The 25,690-nt window shown below is 40.1% G+C and overlaps 1 protein-coding gene across 1 annotated transcript in view; it reads left to right on the top strand.

Moving 5' to 3' along the window:
* The window catches only part of bmf1 (BCL2 modifying factor 1), a 29,067-nt gene extending 4,148 nt beyond the window's left edge, over nt 1-24,919 (top strand). Inside the window, exons 3-4 of the mRNA XM_056251573.1 lie at nt 6,436-6,593; nt 24,375-24,919. Of these exons, the coding sequence (XP_056107548.1) occupies nt 6,436-6,593; nt 24,375-24,491 (275 nt within the window). The 3' untranslated portion in view covers nt 24,492-24,919. The remainder of the gene's footprint in view (nt 1-6,435; nt 6,594-24,374) is intronic.
* Nucleotides 24,920-25,690: the final 771 nt, after the last annotated feature.

Here is a 25,690-nt window from a genome sequence, read left to right as displayed (position 1 = left end):
TGAATCAATAAGCTTTCCGTTGATGTATGGTTTGATAGGATAGGACAATATTTGGCCGAGATATCTGGAATCTGAGGGTGCAAAAAAAATCAAAACATTGAGAAAATCATCTTTAAAGTTGTGCATTTATGTTCACGATTGTTCTGCATCCACTATATTTATGGTAGGAAATGTACAAAATATCTTCATGGAACATGATCTTTACTTAATATCCTAATGATTTTTGCCTTTGGTATAAAAGAAAAATCGATAATTTTGCCCCATACAGTGTATTGTTGGCAGATAAACCCGTGCGACTCGAGGTCTGTGGTCCAGGGTCACACATATCATCTGTCATGACTTCATCTGCTTTATTACCTGTGTTTGTTCCCAGTCGCTTTGCAATGCAAATGACACCGTGCACTGACACAATGCATCTCTGATCGTCAGGGGTGTAACAATATATCGTGCCACAATATATCGCAATACAAATATGCAACAATATGTATTGTGTATCGTTCAACCAAAATAAAAGTACTGTGTGAGTTCAAGTTTTTAGAGTTTTAGTGTCAGTACTACATTAAACTACTACAGGTCCTTCTCAAAAAGTTAGCATATTGTGATAAAGTTCATTATTTTCCATAATGTAATGATAAAAATTAAACTTTCATATATTTTAGATTCATTGCACACCAACTGAAATATTTCAGGTCTTTTATTGTTTTAATACTGATGATTTTGGCATACAGCTCATGAAAACCCAAAATTCCTATCTCAAAAAATTAGCATATTTCATCTGACCAATAAAAGAAGTGTTTTTAATACAAAAAAAAAGTCAACCTTCTAATAATTATGTTCAGTTATGCACTCAATAGTCAATACTTGGTCGGGAATCCTTTTTCAGAAATGACTGCTTCAATGCGGCGTGGCATGGAGGCAATCAGCCTGTGGCACTGCTGAGGTGTTATGGAGGCCCAGGATGCTTCGATAGCGGCCTTAAGCTCATCCAGAGTGTTGGGTCTTGCGTCTCTCAACTTTCTCTTCACAATATCCCACAGATTCTCTATGGGGTTCAGGTCAGGAGAGTTGGCAGGCCAATTGAGCACAGTAATACCATGGTCAGTAAACCATTTACCAGTGGTTTTGGCACTGTGAGCAGGTGCCAGGTCGTGCTGAAAAATGAAATCTTCATCTCCATAAAGCTTTTCAGCAGATGGAAGCATGAAGTGCTCCAAAATCTCCTGATAGCTAGCTGCATTGACCCTGCCCTTGATAAAACACAGTGCACCAACACCAGCAGCTGACATGGCACCCCAGACCATCACTGACTGTGGGTACTTGACACTGGACTTCAGGCATTTTGGCATTTCCTTCTCCCCAGTCTTCCTCCAGACTCTGGCACCTTGATTTCCGAATGACATGCAAAACTGAGCAACAGTCCAGTGCTGCTTCTCTGTAGCCCAGGTCAGGCGCTTCTGCCGCTGTTTCTGGTTCAAAAGTGGCTTGACCTGGGGAATGCGGCACCTGTAGCCCATCTCCTGCTCACGCCTGTGCACGGTGGCTCTGGATGTTTCTACTCCAGACTCAGTCCACTGCTTCCGCAGGTCCCCAAGGTCTGGAATCGGTCCTTCTCCACAATCTTCCTCAGGGTCCGGTCACCTCTTCTCGTTGTGCAGCGTTTTTTGCCACACTTTTTCCTTCCCACAGACTTCCCACTGAGGTGCCTTGATACAGCACACTGGGAACAGCCTATTTGTTCAGAAATTTCTTTCTGTCTTACCCTCTTGCTTGAGGGTGTCAATGATGGCCTTCTGGACAGCAGTCAGGTCGGCAGTCTTACCCATGATTGTGGTTTTGAGTAATGAAACAGGCTGGGAGTTTTTAAAAGCCTCAGGAATCTTTTGCAGGTGTTTAGAGTTAATTAGTTGATTCAGATGATTAGGTTAATAGCTCGTTTAGAGACCCTTTTCATGATATGCTAATTTTTTGAGATAGGAATTTTGGGTTTTCATGAGCTGTATGCCAAAATCATCAGTATTAAAACAATAAAAGACCTGAAATGTTTCAGTTGGTGTGCAATGAATCTAAAATATATGAAAGTTTCATTTTTATCATTACATTATGGAAAATAATGAACTTTATCACAATATGCTAATTTTTTTAGAAGGACCTGTAGTTGAAATCACACTGAGTGTGGCATTTAGTCTCACTTATCCTCAGAACTCATTAGATTAGAGGGTTTGTTGAACTAAGGTTCATTAGTTAACATGAACAATACTTCTACAGCATTTGATAATCTGAGTTAATATTAATTTCAACATTTACTAATACGTTATTAAAATCAAAGGTTGTATTAGTTAACATTAGTTAATGAACAAACATGAACAAACAATGAAAAGCTGTATTTTTATTAGCTAACATTAACAAAGATTCATCAATACTGTAACTAATGTATTGCTCATGGTTAGTTCATGTTAATTAATGCATTGAACCTTATTGTAAGTGTTACATAATCGTTTTGCATAATTTGTTGTTTTTACATTTGTACACACACTACCAGTCAAAAGTTTTTTTTAAAGAAAATAAATGTGATTTTTATGTCCAGTCCTGAAAAAAGCTTTTTGTTTTCAGTCTGAGGCTTCAAAACAGAAACTTCCTGTTTGACTTCTGTGAAAAATCAACGTCACGACTTCATGACTCAACGCTTTCACACCACAGAGGCCTTTTCTCTCGCAAGTTTATTTTTAAACATCTTTGCTTTTACAGCACTTGAAGCATCTTTGAAGCAGATATACTTTAAACATCGTAACATGATGAAAACACACAACACAGACTTGACCTCCGCCCTCTGTTCTGAGAGCTGTTGTCGTGATATACAGCATTATATATAGGCTTGTATGCTAAACAACCTAATCTTTCATCAGGGTTGCGTACACTCAATAACACTCACTCGCTGGCGGGAATGAGCAAAGTTCATCGTCAGCATTGATCAGATGTTCAGATAGTTTCTGCTGGGTCAGTTTAATATTCAGAGTCATTAGAAGTCAGTTTTTATATCAAGCTCTATATTCATTTGATGTTGACATATAAACATTTACGGTGACTAATAGAAACTTTTTTATGACAGATTTATTTAAACATACATTAACTCTTTCCCTGCCAGTGTTTTTGAACAACGTTTCCAGCATTTTTCATCACTTTCACAAAAGAATATTTTGTTGTATGAATATTTGAGCATATATCAAAAGAAAGGAAGCGAGCCTCTGCTTTAAAACACAAAACCCGCTTTCTTTTATTATCAACACTTGAATGTAAGTTTCATAAAAAAGCAATATTTTGAGCAAAAAGCTGTAGAAAATCAAAGACTACGCCTGGATCAGATTCAGAACGATGATTAAAACACAGTAAATCGAGTCCATCGACACCCTGAAGCTTCACAGTCCTGAGTCGACAGTTCATTCAGGAACATTAGTTTTGATTTATGATGTTTAATGTCGATGATCGCGTTATTTTACATGTGCATCTGCCTACATATGACATTGATTCCTTCTGCTTCTCCTTCACATGTGTTTTGATCAGGAGATTCAGGAGATGTGTAACAGCGCCCCCTACCGTATAACAGTGAACATTCCCGTCAATAGCGGGGAAATAGTTAAACGTCACTTTTATTTCAATGCTTTCGACACTCAAAAAAAAAAAATCAGCTGAAACCAATAATACATTTTTTTGCTGTTTCTTTATTTAACCCTCTGGGGACCAGAGTGTTTTTGGGGCCCTTGGGATGTTTTGACATGCACTGACATTTGTGCTTTTTTCAGTTATTTATAAACATGTTAATGGCAAAGGTGTAAATTCACTCTATATAGCACAAACTTGGCATCCATGATATCTGAGCAACATGTATGTACATGTTTGTATTTTTAATAGAATAATGTTTATGCGTGGTTATTGAAAAAAATAAAAATAAAAGTTGCTGAAATAAGACCACAAAACACATATTGATTATTTCTTCACAAGACTTTTGAAAATTGTATCACATAGCCTAGAATATTTGCTCCAAAACTATGTGAGAATCATCCTGACTACTCATTCAGATAAGTCAATAAAGTCTTTTACATTTTTAATGACGTGTTTTGTTTGAGAAAGCTTTATGCAGGAGGCTTGATCTCTCATTAATATGTATGGCATTCCACACCTGAGAAAGACAAAGACCCTCCCATAATGGCCCTATTAGGTGCTATCAGGCCATATCATTACAGGAGCCTTGCACAAAGAATGAGGAGATTTAAAAAAGAATGGCTTTTAGATTGTTTGGATTTATATAAGGAAAATACAGGGTGCATACGTCTGGACACTTCTATCACACACCCTTCACCATATAGACATGGTTTTATTTCAGTTCAAAGTTAGAGTTGGAAACATCTTGAAAAGAAAATTGTCTTTCTCCATAAATGTCTTAGTTTGATCATACATATTTCAAAGTTGAGGATTCATTATTTTGATATAGCTTGAACAAACACTATAACATCTTAGTTGATTAGTTTATTGACAAAACATAGGCCTACTATATATTTAACATATGAGCAGAAACTCCTAAAAAAGCTTATTTGATGTCTATTTTAGAGTAAAAACTTTATCCAAAACGAGAAATGTTGTCTGTTATTTAGTCTGTAACAGTGCGTATCTGTGCGTTCATTCATTCATTCATTCATTCACACACACACACACACACGATTCACATTTAACAGTATGCTATTTTTCCGTTTACAGACACTACGTTATTCTATATCGCGATTAGAACAAAGCACTTGCATAAAACACTTACTTCTCAGCTGAATCTGTTCATCCTCGCAGTGAAAATAAATCCAGTGGTAAGTGTCCCAGGATTGTTCCTCATATAGCCGCGCAAGACGACAGTAGATTAATCTGACTAAAAAATAATGTGTGTTTTCAGAGTTTATGGGCGTTAACGCGTCTCAATGTGTTGCTTCACATATTTGCGTTTGAATAGCTCGTGCTCTCCGTGGGCGTGTCACATTACCAGGGATAATCAGCTGAGAGAACGATAATGAGACGGGCTGACACGTCTCTCTTTTTATATAGATGACATAAACGGAGAATAATAATTTTAGTTTTGAATCGGATCATTTAAAAGTACAAACTCAAATGATTTAAAAGATATATTGCTTATGGCTGGGTGAATAGTTTTAGCTGAGTTGTGTTGAAGATTAGAGACGTGCTCCAGAAAAAAAGTTCACGGTGACCGAGAGGCAGAACGCACACCCTGTTTATTTTCTTTATTTTACAAAAGCACAATATTTTATTTCGATTGTATGTGGGCACATAAAAAAAGTAGACATTTAACAGATTATTTTCTCATATTTCTTAACTCTATATGAACAGAAATGATGGTAGTACTTTAAGTCTATTTTTCTGCTATGTGAAAAAAAACGAGCAAAACGCGCCCGCGCGTTTCTGGTCCCCAGAGGGTTAAAGTCCCTGTAGTCAATCATTTTATCCCTTAAAACTCATCTTTGATCACCAAAATGACATATTTAAGCGTTTTTCCTTAAAAAATTCTTCACGCCTTAAAATATCTTGAATGTAACTCGACACCCTCGCCTCATTTAGTATGCACGGTTCTATGAATATGCAAATGAGCCCCGCCTCCACTCACTCCCTCAGCTCAGAGATGCACTGGTTGACGATCACACGTTGATCTGATTGGTTACAAGGTCGTTTGTGACGTCAGAAACACCAGCGATTTCACTGCAGTCTTAAGGAGGAAATACTCAGCAATGCTGTCGACTTATGAACTTACACACGGTGTGTCTTAAAGCGTATTAAAAACACCACATAGACACATAAACAACATTAAAAGCATGCTTTTCACCACAGGGGGACTTTAAAAGTATATTTTAATTTGCCGAAATTTTGGTGCATCAACTGTGACGCTTTCATAACATTGATCTGTTAGTTTGAGTGACTCAGGAGTGTTTGGAAAACCTGTTTGAAAACAGACATCATCTTTGCAATTCCATTTGGTGCCACTAGAGGTTCAGAAATTACACAATTCACATTTAAAACCAGCATGAAAGTGAAGTTGCGCTCATCTTTTCTTCTCTATTGTGCCGTATATCCGAGTGAAACGCTTCTGGAACAAGAACAAATGTGGGCGTGGGCTTGATTGTGTCCGTGGGGAGTTGATTGGATGATTGAACAGTTGTGGTTTGCTATTGGCTGACCTCATGTGAGTGACAGGTTATAGCCCCGCCCATATCATCAGAGAAGAGATATTCTGATTCAAGATTACGATGACTTTGAATTATTGATGAATAATCATTTATGCAATATTCTAGAAAAAAACAAACGATTTTCATCCATTTTGATTTAATGCTGACTTTGTGCCTAATGTCCCCCAGACTCATGTATATTATTCTCTGTTTGTGTGAACAGGTAACGCAGGATTGCTACTGCTAGCGCCGCCCGGCCGCTCTCAGCCCGCAGACGCGGTTCGACAGGAGAACGAGCCGATGGATCCGCTCAGAGTCGAGACGCGCATCGGACAGAAGCTCCAGCTGATCGGAGATCAGTTCTACCAGGAACACATGATGGTGAGCCTGCAGTCAGATTAGGAGCACGATGTACAGTAGGGCGGCTCGCGTGAGATTACGTCTCGCTTCAGCGCTCGTTTACACAAAGCATTTTCCCAGTGCCATGTTTGTTTTGGCCGGAGTGTTTCCTGACTGTAGTTGTGTGTGTGTGTGACCCTAAAGACACGAGTTAACTAGGGCAACCCCTCTCGTCCTGTTTACTGCACTCGCTTCCTCCAGTGAGGGTCCGTAACACTGCCGTGTGTGTGTGTGTGTTGTACTGTCATTGAGAGACTATTATTATTATTTTGAATTAGTTTTTAATTTTATATTTAAATTTTTAATTTTAGTTAAAGTTTTAGTAATTTTGTTGTGTGTTTTTAGTAATTTTTGTATATTTCTATGCATTTTTGTTATATATAAAATATTTGTATTAATATTTGTATTTATATTTTGAATTAGCTTTTATTTGTATATCTTGTATATTTTAAAATTTCAGTTTAATTTAGTTAAAGTTTTAGTAGTTTTTTATGTCTATGCACTTTTTATGAAATTTTATTTCAGTTATAGTTAATATTTTTTTAGTATTATTTATATACAGCTATAATTTGTATTAATATTTTGAATTAGCTTTTATTTGTATATTTTAATTTTAATTTAAGTTTTAGGAATTTTGTTGTCATTTTTAGGCTATAATCGATTATGGTTTATTACTGCATCAATGCAGAATCGTCCACGTCCGCATTGTGATGCATCGTAGAAATGATTAATTTCAACACCCCTATTAGTTACCAAGGCAGCATTTCCAATTTTCATTTAGTTTAACTTTTCATCTAATATTTATATTTTATTTTATTTAAGCTTTATTTAATTTAACAAAAATAGTTCTAGTTTTAGGTAACAAAAATAACCCTGGTTTGTGTGCATGTGTGTGTAGAGCCAAATGGAGCAAGTGCTCTATTATGCTTTTTGCGATATTACCGTTCATGAAGTGTGTAATAGATAAATAAAATAAAAAACGTTGTTTTCTGCTGACAAAGCAAATCCACTGTGATGAGATTGATACGGTGAAACCCACGCCATCGTTACTGTTCGTATCACTGTGATCAAGAGCTGAGATTCAGATATGATAATGAGCGTTTGCATTCTGGCCAATCAGAGCAGAGCAGCTCTCAGAGAGGCGGGGCTTAGAGAGACTGAATCCTCAAACTAACCGTTTCAGACACTGAGAGGAAAGAGCTGATGCTGCAGTGGAGATTATGAGAAAATGTGTTTTTTTTAACTTGGATGCATGTGAACCTGTTGTAGGAGAAAACAACAGAACATAAGGAGAACTTGAAATACTTTCGATTTCATGTTGATGAGTTGCTAGTATTCAGATGCTTAGTCAGAATTTGTCCAACCAACGATTTTCAGAAAACAACTTTCCTTTATCCATGATCATTCTGATGCGTCTCTTTTTCCTACTTTCTACGTCTCACACACACACACACACTCTCACACACACACACACACAAACACACACTCACACACACACTCTCACACACACACACACACACTCTCACACACACACACACACTCTCACACACACACACACACACTCACACACACACTCTCACACACACACACACACTCACACACACTCACACACACTCTCTCACACACACACACAATGGTAATGGTTTTATGGTTTTTATACTGTTCAAACTGTATATTCTCTCCTCTTACAAATTTGTCCCCAAAATATAGTTAGTTACACACACACACACACACACACACACACACACAGAGAGAGAGAGAGAGAGAGAGAGAGAGAGAGAGAGAGAGAGAGAGAGAGAGAGAGAGAGAGAGAGAGAAGTCTTAAACAGAAGTGGGCTAGCTAGGTAAACATGTGGTTCGGGAACCCCGGGGAGCAGTGGTGGTCAGGGAGACTCCAGCGAGACAAACCCGCAGGAGACAGGCAAATAAGAGGCTTGTGAAGCTGTGGGGGTGACACACACACACACACACACACACACAGCCCGCTGATAGTCAGTCTGCTGCCAGCCGTGATAATAAGACACTATTTCTGCCCCACATCACCATGAACAGATGCAGCGCTTCTCTTTCTCCTACTGGAGATATTGCTTTTGTTTGCTTGAGGATGGGTTGCATTGTGGGAAATGAGGTCTTGGTGTTTGTTGCTAGATAGTTTGTAGTTCGAAATACATTAGATGTAGTGTTAAGGATGAACACCATCAGTATTGTGTTTATTTCTCTACACGTGTGAACTTGAGGAGAACTGGCTTTGAGAAAAGTTTTTGAAAAATGTGAAGCTCCAGCATTTAAAGGGGCAGTTCACCCAAAAATCACAATTCTGAAAACGAATTAAAACTATTAATAAAAACTAGCAATGATACTAAAATAACACCATATCAGAGTTCTAGTGACTATTTATTTTACATTTTTGACAAGACCTGGTGATTTTGATTATCTCATCTAGATGACGTGTGTGTGTGTGTTTGGTGTTATGAAGCGTTCAGCTGTTCATCCAGATGTTGATGGCTGATCACGAGACGTCAGTGTGTTTGAGTGTGTAAATCTCCTGGCGCTGTGTGTGCTGCTACTCTTGGATCCGCGTGGATCGATCGCATAATTTCATCTTCAGTCTCAGCGCAGGTTAAACACCACAGGCTGTTGGCATCGTCTCCGTTTACTCGTTTTCTCTTCTTCTTTCTTTGTCTTTCTGTTCTTCTAGATTTATGTTCAGCCTCTAAAGTTGGCGCTGTTGAATGCGTTCAGGGTTATTTTAGGTTTTTATGTTGCTAATTGTGTTATTTTCAGGCTGTGTGATTCAGTGAAGCTGCTTTATGTGTTGAAACGTTACACACAGTTCTGTTTCGAGCCCTAGTGATCCTCCTCGAGGTCTAAAGCAGTGAAACCTCGTCAGTCATGGATTTAAAACGTTTTACACACACACAATCACACTATTGATTCCAGAAGAGTTGTTTTTTTTTAATTAGATGAAACTGTTTTGGAACTGTGTGTGTGTGTGTGTGTGTGTGTGTGTCGTGTGGACTGTTCAATTTTTTTATGTTTTTGAAGTCTCTTCTGCTCATCAAGGCTGCGTTAATTTGATCAAATATACAGTGCAAACACTGAAATATTATTACGTCAAATTCAAGTTTTCTATTTACATATATTTTAAACTGTCATTTATTCTTGCGACGCAAAGCTGAATTTTCAGCATGAATGTTCAAAAAACACATTATTTTGTCATTGTTGCGGCTCCTCTCTTCCCAGTCTGACAGTAACGCTCTGTTTACTTCCTGTCTCTGTGAAGCCCCTCCTCCTGAAAAGCACGCTGTGCTCTGATTGGTCGGCTGGAGCAGTGTGTTGTGATTGGTCGAGCGCTTCGAGTGTGTTTGGGAAATGCCCCGCCCCTTTCCATAACCGCCAGTTTAACACACTACTAACTAACTCAACCAGGCCCCGCCCCTTTATTCTGCGCATGAATTATTATAATGAGGAATATTGTGACGTGTTCGTTCCCGGAAGAAACTCAAGACTACAATGGAGGCGTTTCAGGAGTTCAGAAACACTGATATAGAGGAGAACTGGAGCTTTTTAATGCTCAAACTGCAACATTACACACTAAAGAAAGTAGAAAAGTGTAATAGGAGCCCTTTAAGTGTAACACTGAGACAGTCTGAATGAGGAAGGTTTCACTGAAGCTCAGAGCTGGAAGGTTCAGGCATGTTCGACTGACACACACACACACACACACACACACACTCACACACTCACTCACTCACACACACTCTCTCTCACACACACACACACACACACCCACACACACACACACACACACTCACTCACATACACTCTCACACACTCTCACACACACTCACTCACTCACTCACACACACACACACACACACACTCACTCACTCACTCACTCACATACACTCTCACACACTCTCACACACACTCACTCACTCACTCACACACACACACACACACTCACTCACTCACTCACACACTCACACACTCACTCACTCACTCACACACTCTCACACACACTCACTCACTCACTCACTCACACACACACTCACTCACTCACTCACTCACTCACACACTCACACACACTCACACACACACTCACTCACTCACTCACTCACACACACACACACTCACTCACTCACTCACACACTCACATACACTCACACACACACTCACTCACACACACACACACACACACACACACACACTCACACTCACACACACACACACACACACACACACACTCACTCACTCACTCACACACACTCTCACACACACACTTTCATCGCTGTCGCAGGTTCAGATGATTTGTAAGATCCAGCCGATCTGAGTCCCTGAGGCGTGTGATGAAGAGCCTCTCTGCTGAGAGATTAATGACTGCTCTCTCCACAGCTCTGAGGCCCTCGGGGGCCCGACACACACACACACACACACACACACACACACACACACACACACACACAGAGAGAGACAGAGAGGTCACTGTTGTGCGAGAATCAGGTTTAAAAGACTTAATATGCAGAAATGTTATCTATTTAACTGTGATTTATGATTAATCTCATAATTACAGGAACCGCTAACACTTTACAGTTAACATGAACTAATAATGAACTGCACGTATACCGCATTTATTAATCTTTGTTAATGTTAATTTCTTCATTTACTAAAACTTTATTAAAATCTTGTTAAGATTAGTTAATGCACTGTGAACTAACATCATTACTCCAGTCTTCAGTGTCACATGATCCTTCGGAAATCACTCTAATATGAGGATCTGATGCTCAAGAAACATTTATGATTATTATCAGTGTTGAAAACAGTTATTTACATTTTTATTTCTGGATTCTTTGATGAATAGAAAGTTCAAAAGAACAGCATTTATCTGGAGTAATGATGCTGGAAATTCAGCTTTGATCACAGGAATAAATTACATTTTTAAAATATATTAAAATAGAAAACAATTTAATATTTAACAATATTACTGTTTGTTTTTTTTAGTCATATAAATGCCTTGGTGAGCAGAAGAGACTTCTTTTAAAAACATTACCGATCCACAACTGTTGACTGTAGTGTACAGTATATGCATATAGCAGACGCTTTTATCCAAAAGAGGAACAAAAGCAATTCATCAACAATATTTGTAAGGCTTATTGATTATTATGACAGTGTAAAAGGTTTTCAGTGATTGCAACAGGTTCTCGTGTGTGTGTGTGTGTGTGTGTGTGTGTTAAACATCACTTCCTCCTCATTGTCACGCAAGATAAAAACATGTCGATGTCGAAGCGGCTCATGAAGGTGTGTGTGTTTATGCAGCGCTGCACAGATATACGTGTGTTTACCAGAAATGCAGCGTTCACTCGCCCTGGAGAAAAGGGGATGTGTGTTGATGAGTGTTTTCCTGTGAGACGCACAAACACTCGAACAATACGAGCTGAAATCCTCAAGAGAACCTGCGCTTTTCCTGCGACACATGCAGAACTGCAACAGGACAACGATCAACTCACTATTCTGAAACTTCAGCAGTGTCTCTGTGGGTTTTCACTAAATTCATTTACAAAATTATTATGTTAACTTATTATATATATATATATATATATATATATATATATATTTGCATAACATTTTATATAAATACAAAATATACAAATGTCTGTATCAAAGACAAATAAATTGATTATATTATTTTCAATAAATATATATATATATACAAATATGTGTGTGTATATATGAAGAGTTTGGTTCCAAAACGCGAAAAACGGCATTTAAAAAAAAAATTAGTTACTGCAAAAATCAGTATTGTATCTGGTTGGTATTGAAAAGTCAATGTTTAATTTTAAGTAAAATGCGATATCCGCCGTGTTATTCTGTCAAGTTTTCTCCCTTTCTTTCCAAACCGCGACAAACGCCAGTCTCCCTTCTCTGCAGAATGCGATATATCCGCTCTCAACCAATCACAACGCACCATTCCCCTCTCAACCAATCACAGCGCACCATTCCACGCAATGTAAACAGTAACGGAAGCACCTTAAATACACCCGGCTTCCTAGTTTTTCTAATCTATTTTGTACTTTTCGATCAACAAACAAACAAACAAAAAAAGAATAATTTTCACGGCATTGATGAACCTGTGGTTGTTTCTGCGGTGGGTGAGAAACGTAAGGCATCGAAATCGAATCATTTACGTGAGGAGATTAAGAAGATGAGGCACTCGGGAGGAGGACAAATGTGTTCAATCTTCTTTACAGTTCTTAATAAAAATATTATAGTAATAGACTTACGTTGTTGTGTATTTTCAACAGTTTCAATATGAAAAAAAAAACTTTTATATTGATCAATGGATAAATAGCATTTTGATTAAAAAAAATGGATTTATTGCATTTTGGGGGGAAAAATAATCCGTTTTTATAATAAATCTTTGAAAATCAAAACCTGGATTTAAATTTTTTTTGTTATTATGACCTACAAATGCTATGTGAAAGTTTGAAACAGAAAATAGTGGTTTTCATCTTTCCACTTTCTTGGTAAAGAAAACACATTTTTAATCTAAATGGATTTATTGCGTTTTGGAACCAAACTCTTCATATATATATATATATACACACTCACCTAAAGGACCAGGCAACATTTCTCCAGTCTTCAACTGTCCAATTTTGGTGAGCTCTTGCAAATTGTAGCCTCTTTTTCCTATTTGTAGTGGAGATGCGTGGTACCCGGTGGGGTCTTCTGCTGTTGTAGCCCATCCGCCTCAAGGTTGTGCGTGTTGTGGCTTCACAAATGCTTTGCTGCATACCTCGGTTGTAACGAGTGGTTATTTCAGTCAAAGTTGCTCTTCTATCAGCTTGAATCAGTCGGCCCATTCTCCTCTGACCTCTGGCATCAACAAGGCATTTTCGCCCACAGGACTGCCGCATACTGGATGTTTTTCCCTTTTCACACCATTCTTTGTAAACCCTAGAAATGGTTGTGTGTGAAAATCCCAGTAACTGAGCAGATTGTGAAATACTCAGACCGGCCCGTCTGGCACCAACAACCATGCCACGCTCAAAATTGCTTAAATCACCTTTCTTTCCCATTCTGACATTCAGTTTGGAGTTCAGGAGATTGTCTTGACCAGGACCACACCCCTAAATGCATTGAAGCAACTGACATGTGATTGGTTGATTAGATAATTGCATTAATGAGAAATTGAACGGGTGTTCCTAATGATCCTTTAGGTGAGTGTATATGTATAGTCAACTTTGAAGTGGATCAAAAAAGTTCATCAAAGTTGTTTTAAGACAAGAACGGGTATTGTTCAAAATTATTGTATAACTTTGATGAAAGGTTTTCATCCACTTCAAATATTGACTACTGTAGTATAAATACAAAAAAACAAACTAATTTATATATAAATTTGCATAAAAAAAATATATATATATAAAATTTGAAATAATCAAATATATAAAAAACATATCTAATTATATATTTTAAAACTAATATACTGGCGATACTGTAAAAGCCTTTAGGTGAGTAAAGTCATGCTGAGGACCAAATATGCATTGTAGACACTCATAATCTTCATATTAATGCACATGCACTGATTTGCTTTTACTAAAAATCCCTCTTAATAGAGTCCTCAGGCTGAGTTTATTACGGGTGTGTGTGTGTGTGTGTGTGTGTCACCCTGTGCACAGATAAGCCTGTTCTCTGGGGGTTTCAGCTGCTGATTGGCCAACGGCACGCAGAGCTGATAAACTCACTCGAGTGACGACACTATAACCGCGTGTGTGTGTCTGGTTAAACTCCTCTTTCTTTATCTCAGGCTAAATTTAGCCGCTGACTGGATTCTGAGAGTTGGCTCTGAGAGCGAGCGCCACACACACACACACACACACACACACATGTATCATAACTTTTGGCTGTATATGTTTTTAAATGGTTGATTCCCAGTGTTTCCTCACATGATCTTCAGATCTATATTTATTTCTACTATAAAGTACAAGAGCATGATGGTTTTCTAAAGAACTAGAGAATGTTCATTAATATAGAATTAATGAGCTCTTTTGTTAATAATAGTTTGTGCCACTTTCTGAACACACGCAAGGACTGGAATACAACTCTCTGTTTTTCTAATTCAGTTTAATCCTCATTATGTTGCTGATCTTAATGAAGATCATTTTCATATTTACTCTAAAGCCCTTTTTTACACTGTATATTTTATGCATCTGAAATGAGAAGAATTCAAAGCTAAAATTTTTTTTTTTTTTTTTTTTTTTTTTATGTGTCCATGAAAAGCAGTTTTTACTTGCATAGTAGCGACAGTTGCACTGTATTTTGCATTATTTTTATTATTAAAAATAATTGCATTCAGAAATATTAGTGATTTGATTTGAACAAACCCTAAAATGAGCATTAGTAATGGCATTGCGTGCCCTAGAAAACTGAATATGATGAGATTAGGGATGTTGATTGAGTGCTAATGGTTTGTCATTAAACCTGCATTTCACTGCTGGCTTTTCCTTATTACTTTTAAGGTCAAGAAGTTGTTTTTCTTCTCTGCCTGAATATCCTACGGGAGTCAGTGTGTTTTCTGTGAAGCTCCTGACGACCTCCCGGTGGTTTCTGCGTCTTCGCCGGGGTGTAAACTGGTGTGTGAGGGCGAAGCGAGGCGCGTCTCGGGCTTATGCAACGCTCTGCAATGTGCAGCCAACAGAACGGCAGTCTGAGAGACCTTCAGAATCACGACTTTACTGCGCGCCGTGAACACGATCACTTCCATTCTTTCTGCTTCAAAATTTCATGTTTAATTCAATGTGTCACTTGCCATTTCTTTGTGATTATTTGTGAAATTTACTCACATTGAAAAAAAAATTGTGTAAACATTCATTTTTTTAGTGTATAAACTGAATCGGTGTTGTTTTATTATTGCGATACTATTATAGTTTTATTAATGTTTTGAATCATTTTTTATTTTTATATTTTAGTTAAAAAAAATTGTTTTTTTGTCATTAAAAAATATACATTTTTATGTCAGCTTCAGTTTATTTTAGTAATTTTTTATGGGTTTAGTTTTAGTTAACCTACAGTATTGTTGTGAAACAGTTTTCATTCAGAAATTGCTAATTTCACAAGCAATTACAAAGATATAATTTTGAAGTAGAAAGACTGAAATAGTATTTTTAAAGGGGGCATATGATGCTCATTATAATGAGTTCATTATTTAGTTTATTTGGTATAATAGAATAGGTTAACATCCTCAAAAAACACGTGATTTTTCACATACTGTACATTATTGCAGCTCCTCTATTCCCAGTCTGTCTGAAACACTGATTTCTACAAAGCCCCGCCTTCTGAAAACCTCTGAGTGCTGTGATTGGCCAGCTGACCCAGTGCGTTGCGATTGGCCAGCTGACCCAGTGCGTTGTGATTGGCCAGCTGACCCAGTGCGTTGTGATTGGCCAGCTGACCCAGTGCGTTGTGATTGGCCAGCTGACCCAGTGCGTTGTGATTGACCAGCTGACCCAGTGCGTTGTGATTGGCCAGCTGACCCAGTGCGTTGTGTTTGGCCAGCTGACCCAGTGCGTTGTGATTGACCAGCTGACCCAGTGCGTTGTGATTGGCCAGCTGACTCAGTGCGTTGTGTTTGGCCAGCTGACCCAGTGCGTTGTGATTGGCCAGCTGACCCAGTGCGTTGTGATTGACCAGCTGACCCAGTGCGTTGTGATTGGCCAGCTGACTCAGTGCGTTGTGTTTGGCCAGCTGACCCAGTGCGTTGTGATTGACCAGCTGACTCAGTGCGTTGTAATTGGCCAGCTGACCCAGTGCGTTGTGATTGGCCAGCTGACTCAGTGCGTTGTAATTGGCCAGCTGACCCAGTGCGTTGTGATTGACCAGCTGACCCAGTGCGTTGTGATTGGCCAGCTGACTCAGTGCGTTGTAATTGACCAGCTGACTCAGTGCGTTGTGATTGGCCAGCTGACTCAGTGCGCTGTGATTGGCCAGCTGACTCAGTGCGCTGTGATTGGCCAGCTGACCCAGTGCATTGTAATTGGCCAGCTGACTCAGTGCGTTGTGATTGGCCAGCTGACCCAGTGCGTTGTGATTGACCAGCTGACTCAGTGCGTTGTGATTGGCCAGCTGACTCAGTGCGTTGTGATTGGCCAGCTGACCCAGTGCGTTGTGATTGGCCAGCTGACCCAGTGCGTTGTGATTGGCCAGCTGACCCAGTGCGTTGTGATTGGCCAGCTGACTCAGTGCGTTGTAATTGGCCAGCTGACTCAGTGCGCTGTGATTGGCCAGCTGACCCAGTGCGTTGTGATTGACCAGCTGACTTAGTGCGTTGTAATTGGCCAGCTGACTCAGTGCGTTGTGATTGGCCAGCTGACCCAGTGCGTTGTGATTGACCAGCTGACTCAGTGCGTTGTAATTGGCCAGCTGACCCAGTGCGTTGTGATTGACCAGCTGACTCAGTGCGTTGTAATTGGCCAGCTGACTCAGTACGTTGTAATTGGCCAGCTGACTCAGTGCGTTGTGATTGGCCAGCTGACTCAGTGCGTTGTGATTGACCAGCTGACCCAGTGCGTTGTGATTGGCCAGCTGACCCAGTGCGTTGTGATTGACCAGCTGACTCAGTGCGTTGTGATTGGCCAGCTGACCCAGTGCATTGTGATTGGCCAGCTGACTCAGTGCGTTGTGATTGGCCAGCTGACCCAGTGCGTTGTGATTGACCAGCTGACTCAGTGCGTTGTAATTGGCCAGCTGACCCAGTGCGTTGTGATTGACCAGCTGACTCAGTGCGTTGTAATTGGCCAGCTGACTCAGTGCGTTGTGATTGGCCAGCTGACTCAGTGCGTTGTAATTGGCCAGTTGACTCAGTGCGCTGTGATTGGCCAGCTGACCCAGTGCATTGTAATTGGCCAGCTGACTCAGTGCGTTGTGATTGGCCAGCTGACTCAGTGCGTTGTGATTGACCAGCTGACCCAGTGCGTTGTGATTGGCCAGCTGACCCAGTGCGTTGTGATTGACCAGCTGACTCAGTGCGTTGTGATTGGCCAGCTGACCCAGTGCATTGTGATTGGCCAGCTGACTCAGTGCGTTGTGATTGGCCAGCTGACCCAGTGCGTTGTGATTGACCAGCTGACTCAGTGCGTTGTAATTGGCCAGCTGACCCAGTGCGTTGTGATTGACCAGCTGACTCAGTGCGTTGTAATTGGCCAGCTGACTCAGTGCGTTGTGATTGGCCAGCTGACTCAGTGCGTTGTGATTGGCCAGCTGACTCAGTGCGTTGTGATTGACCAGCTGACCCAGTGCGTTGTGATTGGCCAGCTGACCCAGTGCGTTGTGATTGACCAGCTGACTTAGTGCGTTGTAATTGGCCAGCTGACTCAGTGCGTTGTGATTGGCCAGCTGACCCAGTGCGTTGTGATTGACCAGCTGACTCAGTGCGTTGTAATTGGCCAGCTGACCCAGTGCGTTGTGATTGACCAGCTGACTCAGTGCGTTGTAATTGGCCAGCTGACTCAGTACGTTGTAATTGGCCAGCTGACTCAGTGCGTTGTGATTGGCCAGCTGACTCAGTGCGTTGTGATTGACCAGCTGACCCAGTGCGTTGTGATTGGCCAGCTGACCCAGTGCGTTGTGATTGACCAGCTGACTCAGTGCGTTGTGATTGGCCAGCTGACCCAGTGCATTGTGATTGGCCAGCTGACTCAGTGCGTTGTGATTGGCCAGCTGACCCAGTGCGTTGTGATTGACCAGCTGACTCAGTGCGTTGTAATTGGCCAGCTGACCCAGTGCGTTGTGATTGACCAGCTGACTCAGTGCGTTGTAATTGGCCAGCTGACTCAGTGCGTTGTGATTGGCCAGCTGACTCAGTGCGTTGTAATTGGCCAGCTGACTCAGTGCGCTGTGATTGGCCAGCTGACCCAGTGCATTGTAATTGGCCAGCTGACTCAGTGCGTTGTGTTTGGCCAGCTGACCCAGTGCGTTGTGATTGACCAGCTGACTCAGTGCGTTGTAATTGGCCAGCTGACTCAGTGCGTTGTGATTGACCAGCTGACCCAGTGCGTTGTGATTGGCCAGCTGACCCAGTGCGTTGTGATTGACCAGCTGACTCAGTGCGTTGTGATTGGCCAGCTGACTCAGTGCGTTGTAATTGGCCAGCTGACTCAGTACGCTGTGATTGGCCAGCTGACTCAGTGCGTTGTAATTGGCCAGCTGACCCAGTGCGTTGTAATTGGCCAGCTGACTCAGTGCGCTGTGATTGGCCAGCTGACTCAGTGCGCTGTGATTGGCCAGCTGACTCAGTGCGCTCTGATTGGCCAGCTGACTCAGTGTGTTGTAATTGGCCAGCTGACCCAGTGCGTTGTAATTGGCCAGCTGACTCAGTGCGCTGTGATTGGCCAGTTGACTCAGTGCGTTGTAATTGGCCAGCTGACCCAGTGCGTTGTAATTGGCCAGTTGACTCAGTGCGTTGTAATTGGCCAGTTGACTCAGTGCGTTGTAATTGGCCAGCTGACTCAGTGCGCTGTGATTGGCCAGCTGACTCAGTGCGTTGTAATTGGCCAGCTGACTCAGTGCGCTGTGATTGGCCAGCTGACTCAGTGCGCTGTGATTGGCCAGCTGACTCAGTGCGTTGTGATTGGCCAGCTGACTCAGTGCGTTGTGAATGGCCAGCTGACTCAGTGCGTTGTGATTGGCCAGCTGACTCAGTGCGTTGTGAATGGCCAGCTGACCCAGTGCGTTTTGATTGGCCAGCTGACTCAGTGCGTTGTGAATGGCCAGCTGACCCAGTGCGTTTTGATTGGCCAAACACCTCCAGTGTGTGTCAGAAATGTACCATACCAGCCCTTACCATAATCAGTTTCCAAGGCTTCTGAATAATGTCGTGGGCGTTACACTCTCAGTTCGAGTCCAAGTCGGATTCTGATAAATGCAGATGATCAAGTTGAATTTTAGGTGACTTTAATTTTTTACTGATTTGTTCTATTTTGCCAACGAAAATAGTTCCACACAAATCCACAGTTGAGCCATTGTGTGTCTCAGAGCAACACAGTGATGTTTCATTGAACAAATCGGTCTAATGAACAAATCAAGGTCTAATGAATGATTCAACGACTCGCGAATAAAGAGAGTCACTTGCTTAGTCCCTGAATGAATCAGCCGTTGTGAACAAATCGTCTGACTGAACGATTCAATGACTCACTCGTTAAGACAATGATTTGGCGTGACATACTGGCTGTTTCATACGTCTTAGTATTTAATTTTAGCTGAGGGTCTGAGAGAGTGAAGAAGGTCGTGACTGTAACTGGTTAAAGAGATGCCTTTATAAATAATCTATTAAGAGTGCATAAGAAAACACTGTTAAATATATAATAAAGTAATTGCAGTCAGGGTTTTTTCCTCCGACTGTTTCTTTGACTGGTAGTGTAGTGTGTGTTAAAATGTGTTCTACAGCTCTGAAAGTGCATGTGAGTGTTGTTGTGTGTAATGTGTGTGACAGCTTTAGAGTAGTGAGTTACAGGGAAGACTTCGGCTCATACTTTATGACTTGTGTGTGAAAGCAACAGATGTGTTATCAGTGTTGGACTGGGTTTCGTCTCTCTAGAGAGCTGAGCAAGCTGAAATAAAATACAGTGTGTGTGTGTGTGTGTGTGTGTGTGTGTGTGTGTGTGTGTGTGTGTGTGTGTGTGTGTGTGTGTGTGTGTGCATCTCCACCCTGCCTCAAGAGCAGCGTAATCCTATTTAGTGAAATGATCTTATCTTCCCTCCCTCAATGACAGTGGTAGTATTATCCACTTAATCTTCCCAAATCCATTTCTCCTCATTGCCAGGATAACGACTCGAGAGCGTGAGAGCCGCCCATCCGTCATCTTTATTACGAGACGCTGCGCGGATCACATGTGTGTCTGATGACGTCATGAGAAACGTAGTTCATTTGTAGATGTAGTTCTCACATATACACCTGCCAATGGCGGCGGGTTCGAGAAGAATTAAAAGGTTGAATTGCTGTGTTTGAATCTGCATTTTGCACTATTTTTATTATCATTATTATTTTTGTCAATAAAAAATTATGATTTAGCTGTTTTTACTTGAATAGGATTTTTATTATTATTGTCCTTGAAACTATATTTTTCACTATTTTATTATAAAAAATTTGTCCCTGAAAATAGAACTATTTAGCAGTTTTTACTTTATACAGTTTGTCACTCAATTTGAAGTGGCGTCTTTCTCAAAAACGTGAAGAAACATCATGAACGCTGGACTACAAATATCTGCTTTCTAATAAACCTTATTATGTTGCAGTTCCTAATAAACTTACTAGCCATTGGCATATTAACTCACCAAAGCTCAATTTGATTCTAATTTCTAGTGTTTATATTGCAGTCTTAGACTGTTTTGAATCAGTTTTTATTTTTATATTTTAGTTAAATTTTTAGTAATTTTGTTGTGTTTTTTGTCATTGTTTTTTGTCAGCTTCAGTTTATTTTAGTAATTATTTATGGGTTTAGTTTTAGTTAACCTACAGTATTGTTGTAAAACAGTTTTCGCTCAGAAATTGCTAATTTCAAAAGCAATTACAAAGATATAATTCTGAAGTAGAAAGACTGAAATAGTATTTTTAAAGGGATCATATGATGCTCATTATAATGAGTTCATTATTTTTTTTATTTGGTATAATAGAATAGGTTAACATGCTCAAAAAACACGTGATTTTTCACATACTGTACATTATTGCAGCTCCTCTATTCCCAGTCTGTCTGAAACACTGATTTCTACAAAGCCCCGTCTTCTGAAAACCTCTGAGTACTATGATTGGCCAGCTGACCCAGTGCGTTGTGATTGGCCAGTGTTTATATTGCAGTCTTAGACTGTCTGAAAGTGTGTTTGGTGTAACGTGCCTGATCTCCTGTGTGTGAAGGTGAAGGCACAGACAGCGTTTGTTGTGGAAATATTGCCAGTGTTTCACGGTGTCTGGATTTCTCTGTGTTTACTCCCCTATTACATCACTGCGCGTCCTCACACTCAGCTGTTTACTGGTGATACGTCAATGTCATAAGATGTGATATGAGTGATATGATTTCAATGTTTTGTCTCACACAGCAATAGGGTTCAAATAAATTTTGACTAAAATATATTTTAAATGCATTCTAAATATATGTTGTAAAGAACATTTTAGTGATTCCAATTCTGCTTATCAATTCCAAGTCTTATCGATTCCCAGTTTGGATTCTAATATAGTAAAAAAAAAAAGGTTTATTAGGCTACTGTCACTTTAAGACCGAATGCACCAATCCAATAGACTGTTACACGTGCTTTTTCTTTGAACTATTTACGTTCACTTTAGACATAACTGACAGTGTTTGCAAGGATATTTTGACATCATTTTGTGTATATTTGTCCTTTCAAGAGCAAGAAAGAGAACTCAATTCAGTATTTGTGCCGAATTGCATTTTCTTGTGCTTGAATGGTTTGAAACCACTTTAAAATGTGATGAGCGGAATTGGAATTTTAATATTACAACAAATCTCCGATTCCTGACCATAAAGGATTATTTAACTTCAGAATAAAAATGTCCTGATAATTTACTCTCCCTCACGTCATTCCGAGATGTTCATGTCTTTCGTTCCTCAGTGGAAAAGAAATGAAGGTTTTTGAGGAACACACTCCAGGGGTTTCTCCATATAGTGTCTTCAATGGTCCAACGGGTCCAGATGTGAGTTTCAGTGCAGCTTCAAAGTCTCGACACGATCCAGCCGAGGAATAAGAGTCTGATCTAGACAAACCAGCGGGCATTTATAACAAAATACACATTTATATACTTTTAACCACTAATGCTGGTCTTGCTCTCGCTGTGATGCGACACACATTACGTAATCAGGTTGAAAGGTCAAGCGTGACGTAGGCGTAAGAACCGACCCAGTGTTTACAAAGCGAATGTGCAAAGACCAAGTCAAACGCCATTTACTAAATAAAAAAATAAACAGGTAAAACAACGATGTCGGATGATTTTGAAGTTGGAGGAGAAAATGAGATGAGAGTTTTTCGCTCTACTCTACATTTCTGAACCCGATCACCTTTCCGTGATTACGTAATGCGTGAAGTTGTGGACGTGCAAGACGAGCATTTGTGGTTAAAAGTATATAAATGTGTACTTTGTTATAAATGTCCGCTGGTTTGTCTAGATCAGACTCTTATTCCTCGGCTGGATCGTGTCGAGACTTTGAAGCTGCACTGAAACTCACATCTGGACCCGTTGGACCCCATTGAAGACACTATATGGAGAAAACACTGGAGTGTGTTCCTCAAAAACTTTCTTTACTTTTCCACTGAAGAAAGAAACACATGAACATCTTGGATGACGTGAGAGTAAATAAATGATGACGTGAACTACTCCTTCAAGTGTCTCGATTTTCCCTTCCTCCTCATTACCGCGGCTCTGCTTCGACGTGTGTGATTTATTTTGTTCGTGTTGCCGCAGGGATCTGTGTTAGGCCCTTTATTATTCTCAATATATATGCTGCCACTTGGTAATATTCTAAGGAAACATGGAATTAGTTTCCATTGTTATGCCGATGACACTCAAATATATATTTCATCACGGCCAGATGAATTCGCTAAATTATCCAAATTGACAGAGTGTGTTAAAGATATAAAAGATTGGATGACGCGTAATTTTCTTTTATTAAATCCAGACAAGACAGAGGTAATACTTATCGGTTCTAAAAACCGTCCACAAAACCTTTCACAGCACGACTTTAACATATTAGGATGCCCTGTTACTTTATCCGCTACTGTAAAAGACCTGAGTGTTACATTAGACTGCAACCTGTCTTTTGAAAAGCATATTTCATATGTTACAAAAACAGCCTTTTTCCACCTTAGAAACATTGCTAAGCTACGTAATATGCTATCAGTCTCTGATGGAGAAAAGTTAGTTCATGCATTCATGCCCCCGAGACTAGATTACTGTAATGCTTTATTAGCTGGTTGTCCTGCATCTTCAATAAACAAGCTACAGTTAGTCCAAAATGCAGCCGCTAGAGTTCTTACTAGATCAAGAAAATATGATCATATAACACCGATTCTATCATCACTTCATTGGTTACCAATAAAGTTCCGTATTAATTACAAGGTCTTGCTTTTGACTTATAAAGCTCTGAATGGTTTAGCTCCAGATCTTCTATCGCCCTATAATCCATCGCGCTCTTTAAGATCACTAAATTCGAGGCTTCTGGTCATTCCTAGGATATCCAGATCCACCAAAGGAGGGAGAGCATTTACACATTTAGCTCCGAAGCTCTGGAATAGGCTTCCTGATATTGTTCGTTGCTCAGACTCGTTCTCCCAGTTTAAAACTAGACTAAAGACGCATCTATTTAGCCAGGCATTCATATAAAATTTTTAATCTTACAGTTACTGTAAATTCGGCCTCTTCTTCATAAACGCCAGAGGAGAACTGGCCCCGACTGAGCCTGGGTTCTCCCAAGGTTTTTTTTTCTCCATCGGGTCACTTGATGGAGTTCTAGGACACCATCGGGTCACTTGATGGAGTTTTTCGGTTCCTTGCCACTGTTGCCTTTGGCTTGCTCAGTTGGGGATATTCAAATTAAATGACCCATCATACCACTGATCAGCTCTACCAAACTTGGATGTCTTTTCCAGTAATAAACAAACACTGTTAAGTTGTTTTGATTGATACTGTGAAGCAGCTTTGATACAATCTGTATTGTGAAAAGCGCTATATAAATATATTTGACTTGACTTGTTTGTGTTTGGCAGCGTCACAGAAACCAAAGGAACCAGGAGCCGCTGTGGCGGCGTGTGGCGAATGCGTTCTACACACTCCTGTTCGGGAGAGACGCCGACGCTCAGGACAGGAGGGCGAATCGCAGGTGAAACAAAAACTGCCATCCGTGTCCCAGTCCACATCACGGAGCGGGACGTTCAACGGCACTGTCTGGTATCTAACACGGGTTTTGAGGGGGAGAGAACGAAGAGCCTCCGCAGGACGGGGGACGGTTTTTTATGGCAACCTCTTTTCCCCCGACGAAGATGCCATGATGTTCTTGAGATTCTAACAGGAATATTTTCATAAACATGTTGAGGTATTTTGTACAGTATGCTGTTCGTGTTTAAGTTTCTTTGCACTTCCGTACGTGTATTTGAATGAGCTTCACGAGTCTTGGGAACGCCTTACCGTCCCACGCCACCGCCGAAGGGAACGGGTGAAGATTCGGATACTTTTCCTCCAGAAATCTCCCAGGACGTCACTTACAAATCTCCAAAGAGGCCGTTTCTCTGAGAAAAAAAAAAAAAAAGCTTTTTGCACCTCAGATTTCTTGGCGTTTTGATGTTCTATTTACTTTTTTATTACACCATTGTTGGATTTTTTTATTGTTCTTCCTGTTTTTAAATACTTGGGAATATGATCTAGACGTCCTTGTGTTTGTCAAGCAACCGAAGAGGTTTTGATGAAGTCAATGATGAGTTGATGTACTGCTGTTTTAATTTCATTTCATTCAGTTCTTGGCATCAGGCTAGTCAACAGCATCGAACATTACAATCCGGTAATATGGATTGGGTTTCATCATCTACGCATGATTTCGGGTGAAAACTGTTCAAGAATAGTGTGGTATCGCTTTACAATAAGGTTTCATTTGTTAACTGCATTCACTACCATGAACTAAAAATGATTCATAGTTTTAATCTCAACATTTACTAAAGATCGCAAGTTGTACCGTAGTTAATGCACTGTGAACTAATATGAACATTAACAAAGGTTAATAAATGCGGTAAGAATACACTGTAAAGAAAAATGTTTCGACTTAAAAAAGTAAGCGTTCGTGCTGCCTTAATTTTAAGTTCAGTCAACTCAAATATCCAAGTTGTCACTTAGTACTTCACATTTTAAGTTGACTAAACTTAAAGTTTTAAGGCAGTACAAAAACTTACTTTTTTAAGTTGAATAAACACATTTTTGTACGGTGTATATTGTTAATCACTGTAAAAAAAAACTTTCTGCCTTAAATGAAGTACAATCAACTTGGATGTTTAAGTCATTTCAACTTAAATTACATTAAACTGACTTTAGTTGA

Source organism: Rhinichthys klamathensis, unplaced genomic scaffold (genome assembly GCF_029890125.1).
Source record: "Rhinichthys klamathensis goyatoka isolate OS25496 unplaced genomic scaffold, OSU_Roscu_1.1 h1tg000085l_1, whole genome shotgun sequence".
NCBI lineage: Eukaryota > Metazoa > Chordata > Actinopteri > Cypriniformes > Leuciscidae > Rhinichthys > Rhinichthys klamathensis.
This window is presented reverse-complemented; position numbering and strand designations above follow the sequence as displayed.